Here is a 12,019-nt window from a genome sequence, read left to right as displayed (position 1 = left end):
TTCATATCACCTAATAACTGCAGATTTCTAGAAGTTACGTTTTTGACTCCTCCTTTGTGTCTTCAGTATCTCTTTCTGTGTGTGTAGCTACTTCTTTGTGCTTCTCCAAATTGCTCCAGGTATGAAACTCAGCATCTCCTTGAAATCCTCCTTACCGTTTCCTAGTCTCACCCTAGGGGGGAACAAATTAGATGTGCGTGTTACACTGCTTGTGGAAGTAGAAGTGGTGTTTTATCACAGCCACACAAACAATTTGTAATTCCATCTTAAATATGCCTAGCTCCAAAACCCATTTTCTGGCTTCCCTAACTTTATGGCAGAGCAGTGACTCACAGGATCCCAGTTTTGCTGATCTTGTTAGTACTATCTCTTCCCCCCTCTCTTGTGTCTGCCAATTACCCTCTTTCTGAACTCCTCGTTATGCTGATGTCTTATGTCTCCATTATGCAAAGTCATTCCTCATAATGCTCGGCAGATGACAGAATTGTCGATTTAGGTAACATCATCTGTGCATGTCTGGAGGCAGTTATGGTTTAATATGAAGAAATGTTTTCTTTTGCACATTTTCAAAATTTTATGAAAATAATTTTTTACAGCTTCATTATGTAGATGCTCCAGTCTGTAGTAGAACTAAAATTTAATTGTTCATTTTCCCCGCTGAAATCGTGTAGTAAACCTTTTCCCTCAGATAACTTGTTTTGTACTTCAAGTTATTTCTTTAGGACAGATTAATAGAGGTGACATTACTGAGATAAGTGGCATTTATTAAGATCTTTATATATATATTTGTAAATAACTTTCAACAAAGGTTGTTCCATATAAAAATTTGAAGAAGTAATTGAGGTCTTTTTTTAATGTAATTTTAAGTTAAACTTGAAAACCAATCTTAGGTTCTAATTCATTGATGATCTTTCTGGATACATGTGTTATGTTAAGATTTTAGAGATGTTTCTGATTGTTCCCAAATTTGGGGAACTTCAGTAGGTTTTGTTTTGTTTTAACATAGAAAGCATTTTAGTACTAATTTTAAGACAAAATTTTTGAAGGTTACTCTTTTGATTTTATGTAGGTATGACAACACCTCATTGTTGCTTATGTGGTACTATGTTAATTTATGTGGCAGTAGCTACAGATTGATAAAGTAAAATATGATTTTATTTTCATATTAAAATAACATGTCATTTTGACAACTAAAAGGAAAAGTCATGGCAAACAGCAATCTTATATTGAGAGCTAAAATGTGACATTTTTTTTTTGTTTTACCACAACTTAAAACAATTAAGTTTTTTGTTTCTTTATTTTAAAGGAAATGGAAAAAATCTTCTATCAAAGTATATTTATTTGTTTTGATAACATCACAGAAGTGTTGTAGAATACCCAGAGAATATTTTGTAAACTGGTATGGTGGGAGTTGATGTGGAGAAAACATGAGTTTCAGATTTAGACAAAACCATTCTGTACCATTTATTTATTTTTGATAACTACTTAACCTCTCTATTTTCCTGCAAGAAATTGGGGTTAAATTTAACCTAGTAAGGTTGTGAGAAATTAATTCCCTATAGCTATAACCATGGTTTAATAATAGATTTTTAAAAGAATTTCCATGTATCTTTGACTAATATTTCCTGAATGTTAACATTTACCACATTTATGTTATTATTCTTTTTCCTTTCTTTTTCTATTTTTATGGTATTTTCCCCACCATTTATGAGTAAGTTGCAAACAAGATGCCTCTCTACCCATAGTCTAGAATGAAGTCCCTAAGGACAAGGACATTTTCTTATATAACAGTAATATTTTCAAAATTAGGAAATTAATGCTGATATCAGTACTATTATCTAATCTACAGACATTATTCAAATATCTATAGTTGTCTCACTAATGCCACTAGAGAAATATTTTTCTAGTCCAGTCTAAGACTACTCATTGTACTTGGTTGACATGTTTCTTTGGTCACTTTTAATCTGGAACATTTCTTCAGTTTTTCTTTGTCTTCATAATCTTGGTGTTTTTAAAAGGTATATAAGCCATTTATTTTGTAGAATGGCTCTTAATGTAGATTTGCCTGATGTCATGATTAGGTAGATTTAAGGTAATAGATTTTTACCAGTAATACCACAGAAACAGTGTTTTATTTTTCTTTGTTCCTATCAGAAAGCACATGATGCCAAATTGTCCCATTACTGTGATGTTAATTGTGATCATTTGGTTAAAGTGACATCTTTCAGATTTCTTCACTGTAGAGTTGCCATTTTTAAAACAAATAATTGGCATCTAGAGGGAAGTTACTGTGAGACTATGTAAATAACCTGTTTCTTCTCAAACTGTCAAACTTCCATCCACTGGTTTTAGTACCATTAGTGATTTTTCTCTCAGACACTTATAACCATGTGATTGCTAGATGAATGATACTAGAATTTTTAATATTAGCTGAGTATTTTACAGGGACCAAATTACAAGCAGATAATATTCTTTGAATGTCTAGATTTGTTTAGCCTAGAGAAGAAAAGAATTAGGTGTTGCTTGACTAACCATGTGAAGGAATTTCCTGCAAAGGAAAAGGGGCCATAATTTGTGCTGCTTCAGCAGGCAGAACTCGAGCCCTTATTTCACATAAGTTGCATACTTCTGATAGAGCTCTCCCACACTGCACGTACCTCCCCGGAGAGCAGTGTGCCTTCCATGTGGAGTGGCGGGTCCTGCTGTTCCTGGATGCCACAACCATGGTGCCAGCTCTGTGCCAGGCGCAAGTGTTTGTCAACTTATTTCTTTGTTTCATAGCTGAAGAAACAGTTAATAAATTTTTCACATTGTCTGACTCTGACTCAGTGCAGTGTGGACTTAAATCCCTATATTCCTGGCTCCAGGGCCCTTCTTCCTTGCCCCATGTCTCACTGCTAGGTGGAGGAGGTCTAGTGTCACAGGGGAGATTGGATTCACTAATTTGTGGTTTAAATTCTAATTTTTAAATCTGTGATTGTATGAGGATGTTTCTTTGTACCATGTGATGTCTGCTGATTTTAGATGCTACTAAGCTATTATCTTCATAAGAACACTTTTGTGTTTCTAGGCAATAGATTTGTAATTTTAATCATGGCACAAAAGTTGACATCAAAATTATTTTGAACTAGTTTGTGTAACTGGATGTTCCTGACTATATTCAACTTCTGATAGGAACATGGAAGTCAACAGAAGGTTTCCTTTACATACACAAAATAAGCTGAATTTTGGATATACTAGATTTGAGGTGGTGGGAATTAAATGAGGTAAACTGCCCCATAGAAAACTAAAAATGTAGGTCAAGAGCTCAAGAGGGAGTTTGGAATTATGTTGAGGTTTAGGAATTAACCTACTGAGGATAACTGAAGAAATGGACTTCAATGTCGTTACCAAGGAGGCAAAAATAGAAGGGGACTGAGGACATACTTAAGGTTTCTGAATTTTGAAATATGTATTTCCAAGACTAGAGGGAAAGGAAGAATCTGGGGCGCCTGGGTGGCTCTGTCGGTTAAGTGTTTGGCTTCGGCTCAGGTCATGATCTCACGGTTCGTGGGTTCGAGCCCTGCGTCAGGCTCTGTGCTAATAGCTCAGAGCCTGGAGCCTCCTTCTGATTCTGTATCTCCCTCTCTCTCTCACCCTCCGTTGCTCATACTGACTCTCACTCAAAAATAAATAAAACATTAAAAAATTAAAAAAAAAAAAAGGAAAAGGAGGAATCTATGTATGTGTGGGGGTGGAGGAAAGAGATTAAGACCAGAATAAAACATAATATTTTCTTCAAAGGGATTGCAATCCTTGAGTAAAAAGAAACAATAAAAATGAGCAGTTAAGGGAGCTAAATACTTTCGAATCTGAATAATAGTGGAGGAGGCCTAGTTCTCAGAAGAATAGAAGGGAGATTAAGGAGAAAGACTTGAGAAAATAAAATGTGTTTAAGTCAAAAGTAATTAAACAGTACAAGGTAAGAGAAGACATAGAGGCTTTGTCTAATGATAGAATTGAAAGAAATGCAGTAATTGTCTTTATCATGTTCTCCTCTAAATTTAGGCTGGAAACCTAAACAAAGTATTTGGGAAAGAATTATGGAGAAAAATACTACCTTTATACCAGCCTTAAGCAATCCCCCAAATTGGAACTAAGAACTAGAAACATAAAAAGAATTTTCCCACAAATTTTGTATGTAAGCGTGGCAGCTTATTGGGAGAGGTAGTGGTGTCTTAGCTCCTTATGCTTAGTATTTCATTTTTCTGTTGGGTTCATCTTGCCTCTCCCCACATAAGATTTATGTTAAAATATTTTAAGGTTTTCTGCTTATAGCATGTTTATTGGTTTATCAATATGCTAATATGTTTTCACCATAAAGATTTTTTTTTCCAGCCTGTTTGACGGCTTTGCAGATGGACTAGGAGTTGCTGAAGCCATTTCCTATGTGGATCCTCAGTTCCTCACCTACATGGCTCTGGAAGAACGCTTAGCCCAGGCTATGGAGGTATTTTAGTGACTCTGATGCCTATATATAAGTTGGGATACAAAATGATAAAAATTAAAGGCTTTTTTCATTGCTCTTAAGAAAAGGTGAATAATTTTTCATCAATTTAATAGCATTTCCTGATTAATGATTACTGCTAGTATATGTATATAAATTACAATTAGACATCCTGCCAATTTGCCTGATTGCATTATTTCCCAGGTTTTACTGCAGAATAGAGAATGTTTGGCTTACATTTAGAAAATACACTTTTCCTTTATTGAATTATCTGGGTCTGAATCTGAATTTTTTTTAATGTTTTATTTATTTTTCAGAGAGAGTGCACACGCCTGTGCAAGCACGTGGGGGAGAGGTAGAGAGGGAGAGAGACAGGGAATCTGAAGTAGGCTCCAGGCTCTGAGCTGTCAGCACAGAGCCCAGTGTAGGGCTTGAACTCATGAGCTGTGAGATCATGACCTGAGCCAATGTCAGACACTTATCCGACTGAGCTACCCAGGTGCCCCTGAATCTGATTATTTTACACATACAGACAGATGGAGCTTTATTTATGAAATGAAATTAAAGATCTCTGAAGATATATTACAAATCACTTCCCCTTTTTTGTCTTCATAGCTTCTAAATACTACCTTACTACCTAATGAATTTAGCAGCTTTACTTCCATTATCTCCATATACAAACACACTTAAATAAATGTAGCACATAGTTTTATGTAGCTTTCTTTTCCTTATTTGACATAACACAAATTCTCATGATTGTTTTTGCCTAAGGTCAAAAGCCCCAGCATTTTCATGTTTGGGAACTTTCACTGCACTTGTGGATTTCAATGTTAGGAATCTTTTATTTAAATTACTATTTCTGAAGTGATTTCCAAAGTAGGAAAACAGTAATAATGCTAATGTGACAAAAGCGAAAGAATAGAAAGAAATGAGGGGACTTTCAGGGACACTATAACAGCATTTTATCTTGAAATTTTCTGAGGTTAGAAAGTAACAGTTTAGATTCACAAGTTATACAGTAGGTGGGTGGGTGGGTAGATAGACTGACCTGCCTGTGTACTCACAAACACTTATGTACACGCACACACACTTAAGTTAGCTTTGCTTTGGCATCACTTTTTTTACATATGAGCAATCTAATCTTCCATGAAGATCATTGATTTTGTGTGTGTGTATGGTGTGGTGTGGTTTTTTCTTAAAGTAACCATAGAAATACTGTGGACTAGGAGGAAAGACAGAAGGAACATTTGAGACAATACACTTAGGACTTTTCCCAGATTATCTAAGTTTTTGTAGTAAATTCTGACACATGAAATATTGGCACAGCGTGATAACTTGTATCAGAAATATAATATATGAAGATGAAGGATCACTAACTCATTTGAGCTAAATAAATTTTAAGTGACCTCAATGGAATATATCCATTCTAGAGTCTGGTTTCACAGTGCTTTCACAGCTTTTTCCATTATTATGCTAGTGGTTTATGGTCTCCTGCAATAAACAGATAGTTTTAAAAAGAAATTTTGAGACTTAAAGTAGAAGTTTGACATTTGACTGGTGTCCTGAAAGAAGCACCGAAGACTTGGTTGGGGGCAGGAAGCCTAACTGTGTAAAGGCACCAGCAGTGTATGCAAAGACGGGAGTCAGAAAGGCTGCAGTACGTCCAGGGCACGTACCGCCTGCACGTGACTTCTGCTCTTACGGAGCACAGTAGCACTGCCGCTTGTCCCTCTTAGCCGTCTGTCCTGTTCTGACTACTGAGTGGTGCTAAGTGTCTTCCTTCACTTCATTGTAACAGCTTCCTCAGATTTAGTGCTCTGCCTTATTTTATTTGAATTTTACTGAGAATCAATACAATTCCATCTTCCTATCACTCTCTAGAAATCTTTACTTTTTCTGTCTAGTATGCAGTTATTTAATCATTTTGAAAAGTGAGGTGGTAATTATAATTTATGATTTTTCCTTTTAAATTTAACAGCATTCTTTAAATGAAACGGAAGCAACGAATAAGACAAACAGTGTTTTTATTGTTTTTCTCTTAGGCCGCCTGATCTCTTTTCAAAAAGCACTGGTTGTTTTCATTTCTCTTATTTTCCCAATACCAGACTGATCTGTTTTTTCAGGTAGTGGCTCTTGGTGAAAATATTGGCAATAAACATTTGCGTCCTATCTTTTGTCTCGAATTTGAGTCAGCAAAGTACAAAATACTTAAGATTTTTAACTGTTTGAAACAATGATATTAAAGCCTTTTACTCCGAACAAGTTTTAAAAAATACTTCCCTTTGCACATTTATGTTGACATTTAAAGTTTTTTAATGTAAACCCTAAGTAACACTATTTACCCTATACTGCTTTGCAATAAAAGTATGTTCAAGAATTTAAATATAAATAAGGTGGTTTAGATTGATTTAAAGTTGTTAGTAGCATCTAACTGATCAAAAACAGAATTCTAAATGTTGATAAATATTTAAACGTAAAGTAAAATTATACTGGAAATGTATCTCTTAATAAGATAGAGGGAGACTCCTTCCTTACTACTTTATGAATTAATTTTATTTATTCCTAAAATGAGATATAGTTCAGCATCAGTTTTGTTTTTCATTTTTAAAAATGTCAACTTAAGCCTTGTTCACATAATTAAATTGATGGAGATAGAAGGAGTTTATCATAGCACTGTCACTTAGTTTTTTTTTAGATATTTGCCAAAATCACATCACCTCAACAGATCGTTTAGATCATCATTTTTTTTTTTTGAAAGCAGGTGACTGGAAGCCTCCTACAAAATTTGTTACTTAGTCATTAGTTCAGTGTGACCCCAGTATTTCAGACTGCCCCTTTGAATGGGTAAGAAGTATGCTTTTATTTATAAAGTGGAGAAAAGGTTAGTATAAAAAGGAATATGGAAACAGAACTAGCATGATACTTTGACTGCAGGTATATTCTTCAGCAGATCAGTTTGAGGAAGGGTTATATAAGAAAGTTAATTGAATTGAAATTGAATCTCTTAAGACTCTCCATGCCCATGGCCCCCTAGAAAGTCTTTACACACTTACAGAACACCTCCTGTACACTGGGGTATAGGCCTTAGGAAGGTAGTACATGTGCTTTAAGCTGTGTGACCTTGCACTGTTCACTTAACCTCTTCAAGCTTCAGGTCCTCATCTACAAAATGGGAGTAATAAAATTTACCTTATGGATTATTGTGACACTGTGTTAAAGCACTTAGCAAAATAGTTGGTGCTGTGGTAAGTTCAGTAAATGGCTATATTCAAAGATTTATTCAAATCAGCAGTCAGCCTGGTGGTAATCATCTAGCAACTGTGGATTCAGTGATCATTCAAAATCAGTATTAAATTGCTAGTTATAAATCTTCACTTTTTAAAAACTAAATTGTATTTTATTCTTTAAAAACTAAATTTTATGTTGACAAAGGATTATGCTACTTTAAACCTAAATATTCTCCAGTTGTGCTCTTTAGCCTATTTAGTTATCTTTCTGACACTGGACTAATTTTTGAAAATATACTGTGCTGCCTAAGGTACAGATTTTTATATTTTTACAGATTTTCATAGTGGTTTTAAAATGGTCTCTCTCTTACTCTTGTTCCTTTTACGTGACTCCAGATCACCTTAAGGATTTGTCAGTACCAAGGCGATAAATTATTTTTACATAGATGGAATTCCAAGTATATATTTGCACTGCAGGTGTGCAGATAATCATCAGAAAGGAATAATGCAACAAACCTATTGCAACAAACATGTATCAGAGCATAAGTAGTGTCCCCAAAATGGAACTTAAGCATAAATAATATCCCTTCTTTTTTATGTGTGGCAATAGCACAGACGAGTTCTTGCAGTCTGTCTTGAGAAGTACACAAAGAATTGGAGGAGATTTATGATTTTAGTTATATGAGAAAGGAGGGACAAATAATAGGCTATTACTTTCTATTTCCTGATGGGAGGTTTTAATATAAAGAACTATCAACTATAATAGGGAATTGGAATAACAAGGATTTGCTTAGTAAGGATTAAATATATTTCTAAACAATACAGAAAATGCACATACAAGGAATAGCTACCACATGTTAGGCTAAGATCACCTAAGAAAGAGTCTCCACTCCAAGGCATGGATTCAAACTTTGATGGAGATGGCACAGCTGTGGCTCCCTGAATGGCAAAGAAGTCACTATAGTGCTGCACTGGCAGAACTTGCTGGAAATCAGCCTTGTAGGGTGCTGCTGAGGAAAACTATTTATAGAGAGATGTCTAACTGGAAGCACTGTGCTACAGCACTGTCCAAGGTGGTGCTGGGGGAAGCTGCTGGCCACTGGATCCTGCGGGCCGCATGCATGACAAGAGCAAGGTGCTGGAGAAGCTGTGGGCATCGGAAAGTCTGCTGCTGGAGGAAACCATGCATGCCATGATGCCTAGCTCACATGAAACAGGCTCACTGGGATTAGAAGCAGAGCCCTTTTCCTCCTGCATTGTTTCTTCATTGTCCTCTATGAACAAAGCTTAATTAACTTTGTGACAGCTGTCAGAGGAAAAAACTCAAATAGCCCAAATTCATTTTCAGAGAGCTGACAAAAATAGCTAATTTGGATGAGGAGCAGTAATTGATAACTGGAGAACAGTCCATCCCTTTGATTACTTGAAATCCTGTATACACCTTTCTACATACATTTGAAATTCATTCAGTAGCAGTGCCACTTTATTTCCACCTAAGAAAATACAGCTAGTTTTTTGTTTTGTTTTGTTTTTAAAGACGGGGGGAAAAGAGAATCACAAACAGGTTCTATACCTAGTGCGGAGCCTGATGCAGGGCTCGATCCCATGAACTGAGACCTAAGCCTAAATGAAGAGTCAGATGCTTAACCAAGTGAGCCTCCCAGGTACCCCACAGCTAGTCTTAAAATGAAGTTTTCACCCTTTCTCCAGAATGAGCAAATAAGAACAGACTCCCAATAAGAACAGAACAGTCGTTATATCCATTACCAAATATTAATCACTCCACAAATTGATTCAGTCACAATGAGTATTCTCTTATATAAAGATTAAACTGTAAACTGCTATATGAAGTAAAAATAACAAGAAAGAAAAAATGGGTAATAGATACAAATAAACACATAATAAGCAGAAAATATGCAAAGCCTACTCATCCTTGTTTTTATATTTGGTCACAGGCTATAACTGATAGCTGTGGTTTCCTTCATCCATCATTCATTCCGTATTTTCTGTACCTTTAGCAAGAATCTCAGCTGCTTAAGATTCTTGGTAGAGTAACCCAAATCTACATTTTTGAAGAGTATGTGTACTCTGTCATCTTGCCTTTTGGGGGGATGTTGTCCTTACCTGATAATTTACTATTGGGCCTAGAAGTAATAAGAGATGTACACTCCAAGTGAGCTTATCACAGGATTTTCATTTGAGGAAGGCTGGTCTGTAGAAGGTACACTACTTCTACTGGTAAAAGGAGTCTCAGAGTGACTTGGAGATTCAGTGTAGTCCACTGTTGTCTGAATTCAGCTGGGTAAGTTTCAAAATCCTCATTTAACCAACCAATGATTAAACTCTTGAGAAACTTCAAAAGACAGAATTAAACTCTGATTTTAATTCAGCAGTTTACACAATTAAATTTGGTTTTGGTTTTCAGAAATCAGTGTTTTAGGGCTATCATGGATACTTTCTGGTTCTTGTATAGTACCTTGTTGTGAGCATTAACGGGCCTGAGGTTGTCCTTTTCTCTTTGTATGCAAGCAAAGGTACTCAAAAAGATTCCATCCCACTCCATCCCACATCAGTTTTTGTAGTCATCATTATTGCCATAAGGTCAAATGTAGCAGCCACCTGGGCCTCCGAGACATATGTATTAGCTGGCACTTTATTGCAGTGGATCACTATGGTAGTTTGTGATTAATATGATTATTTGTAATCAGGCTTTGTATTGATAGCATTCCATTCCTGTTGGCCTGGAGCAGGAATAGGAGATTTAAGGAATAACTCTTAGGACTGAGATAGAGTGTAAACCCCCCTCCCCCCACCCTCACGGGGGCTGAGATCCAGACTGTTGGGGAGGACGCAGCCATGGAGCTTAGAGAAATGTTTGTACTACTCTGCTGGCAGAACTTGCTGGAAATCTGCCATATGGGGCTTGGCAAAAATCTGCCCTCTGGAGTGCCGAAGAAACTGTTCACAGGGAGGTGACTAACTGGAAGCACACTCCTGCAAAGCCACCTAAGATGGGTGCCAGGGGAAGCTGCTGGCTACCTGCTACTGCAGCTGTCAGGCACTCGGGAAGCTGCATGTGCTTCTGGAGCCACGGGCTGGAGAAGCCGCTGGCACTGGCGGAGCTTGGTGCTGGAGAAGCCATCCGGGATGCAGAAGCCCACAATAGGGAGCCCTTACACACGGCGAGGGCCTGCCCAGCAAGCCCACCAGAATCAAGAAGCAAAATCCTTCTGTGAGGTCTCTCCAGAGCCCTAGACTGACAAAGCCGAAGGTCATGCTAGCTGACAAGGGAAGAATATTCAAAAGGCCCAAATCTATTGTCACAGATCAGAAATGAAAAGGTGAATTTGGAGCTAAGAGTTCATTCAATTTCTGGCACACTTTTTCTTTTTGCACTCTCTGCAAACCCAGAGTCAAATTGGCATTCAGTATTTTTAACTATATTTACTGGCTCTTAGGATGAACGTTTTTTGCTTTCTCCTTTTTTGCTTTTGGCTTGGCCCTATCCTCTGTTGTAAGTCCCCTCATCCTTTATGGAGACATAATTCATTGTAAGATTATCTGGGCTAAATCCTGAAGAGTATACAAAAGATTAACATTTGCCATCCAAGAGAACATAGGGTTAACTGTCAGGCAGAATCCTCCTCCTACAAGGGAGGCCCAGTTTGCATTTTGTTATGGTAACATATATGTAGTGTAAAATTTACCCCTTCTAACCATTTAGTATACAGTTAAGTTACAGTAAATACATTGTAAACAGTAGCTCCCTATTGCCTCCTGTCCCTAGTCCATGGCAACCACCATTTAACTTGCCATCTTTCTGAGTTTACTACTTTAGGGACCTCATACACATGGAATCCTACAGTATTTATCCTTCTGTGGCTGGTTCATTTCATTTAGCATGTGTTTTCAAGATTCACCCATATTGTAGTGTGTGTCAGGATTTCCTTTCTTTTAAAGGATGAGTAACATTTCATTGTATGTATAATAGCGTGTTGATTGATGCACTTATATAGAGCAAAATGATTATCACTGTAGGGCTAACACCTCCATCACCTCACATAATTTCTATTTCTTTCTTGTGGAAAGAACATTTAAGATTATTACTCTTAGCAATTTTCAGATATATACTAAGTATTGATTATAATCACCATGCTATATATTAGATCCCCAGGATTTATTCATCTTATAACTGGAAGTTTGTACCCTTTGACCACTTGTCCCTGCTTCCTACTCCTTAGCCTCTGACCATCACCATTCTATCTCTGAATTCAGGTTTTTTAGATTCCACATATAAATTATATGA

At 36.7% G+C, this 12,019-nt stretch overlaps 1 protein-coding gene across 1 annotated transcript in view; it reads left to right on the top strand.

The window, feature by feature from the left end:
- The window catches only part of PJA2 (praja ring finger ubiquitin ligase 2), a 69,672-nt gene that overhangs the window by 46,791 nt on the left and 10,862 nt on the right, over window positions 1-12,019 (top strand). Inside the window, exon 7 of the mRNA XM_029942681.1 lies at window positions 4,378-4,489. Coding sequence (XP_029798541.1) covers window positions 4,378-4,489 — 112 coding nt within the window. The remainder of the gene's footprint in view (window positions 1-4,377; window positions 4,490-12,019) is intronic.

This window comes from Suricata suricatta, chromosome 6, assembly GCF_006229205.1.
Source record: "Suricata suricatta isolate VVHF042 chromosome 6, meerkat_22Aug2017_6uvM2_HiC, whole genome shotgun sequence".
Lineage (NCBI taxonomy): Eukaryota > Metazoa > Chordata > Mammalia > Carnivora > Herpestidae > Suricata > Suricata suricatta.
The sequence above is the reverse complement of the archived record's forward strand: the minus strand, read 5'-3'. Positions and strand labels throughout refer to the sequence as shown.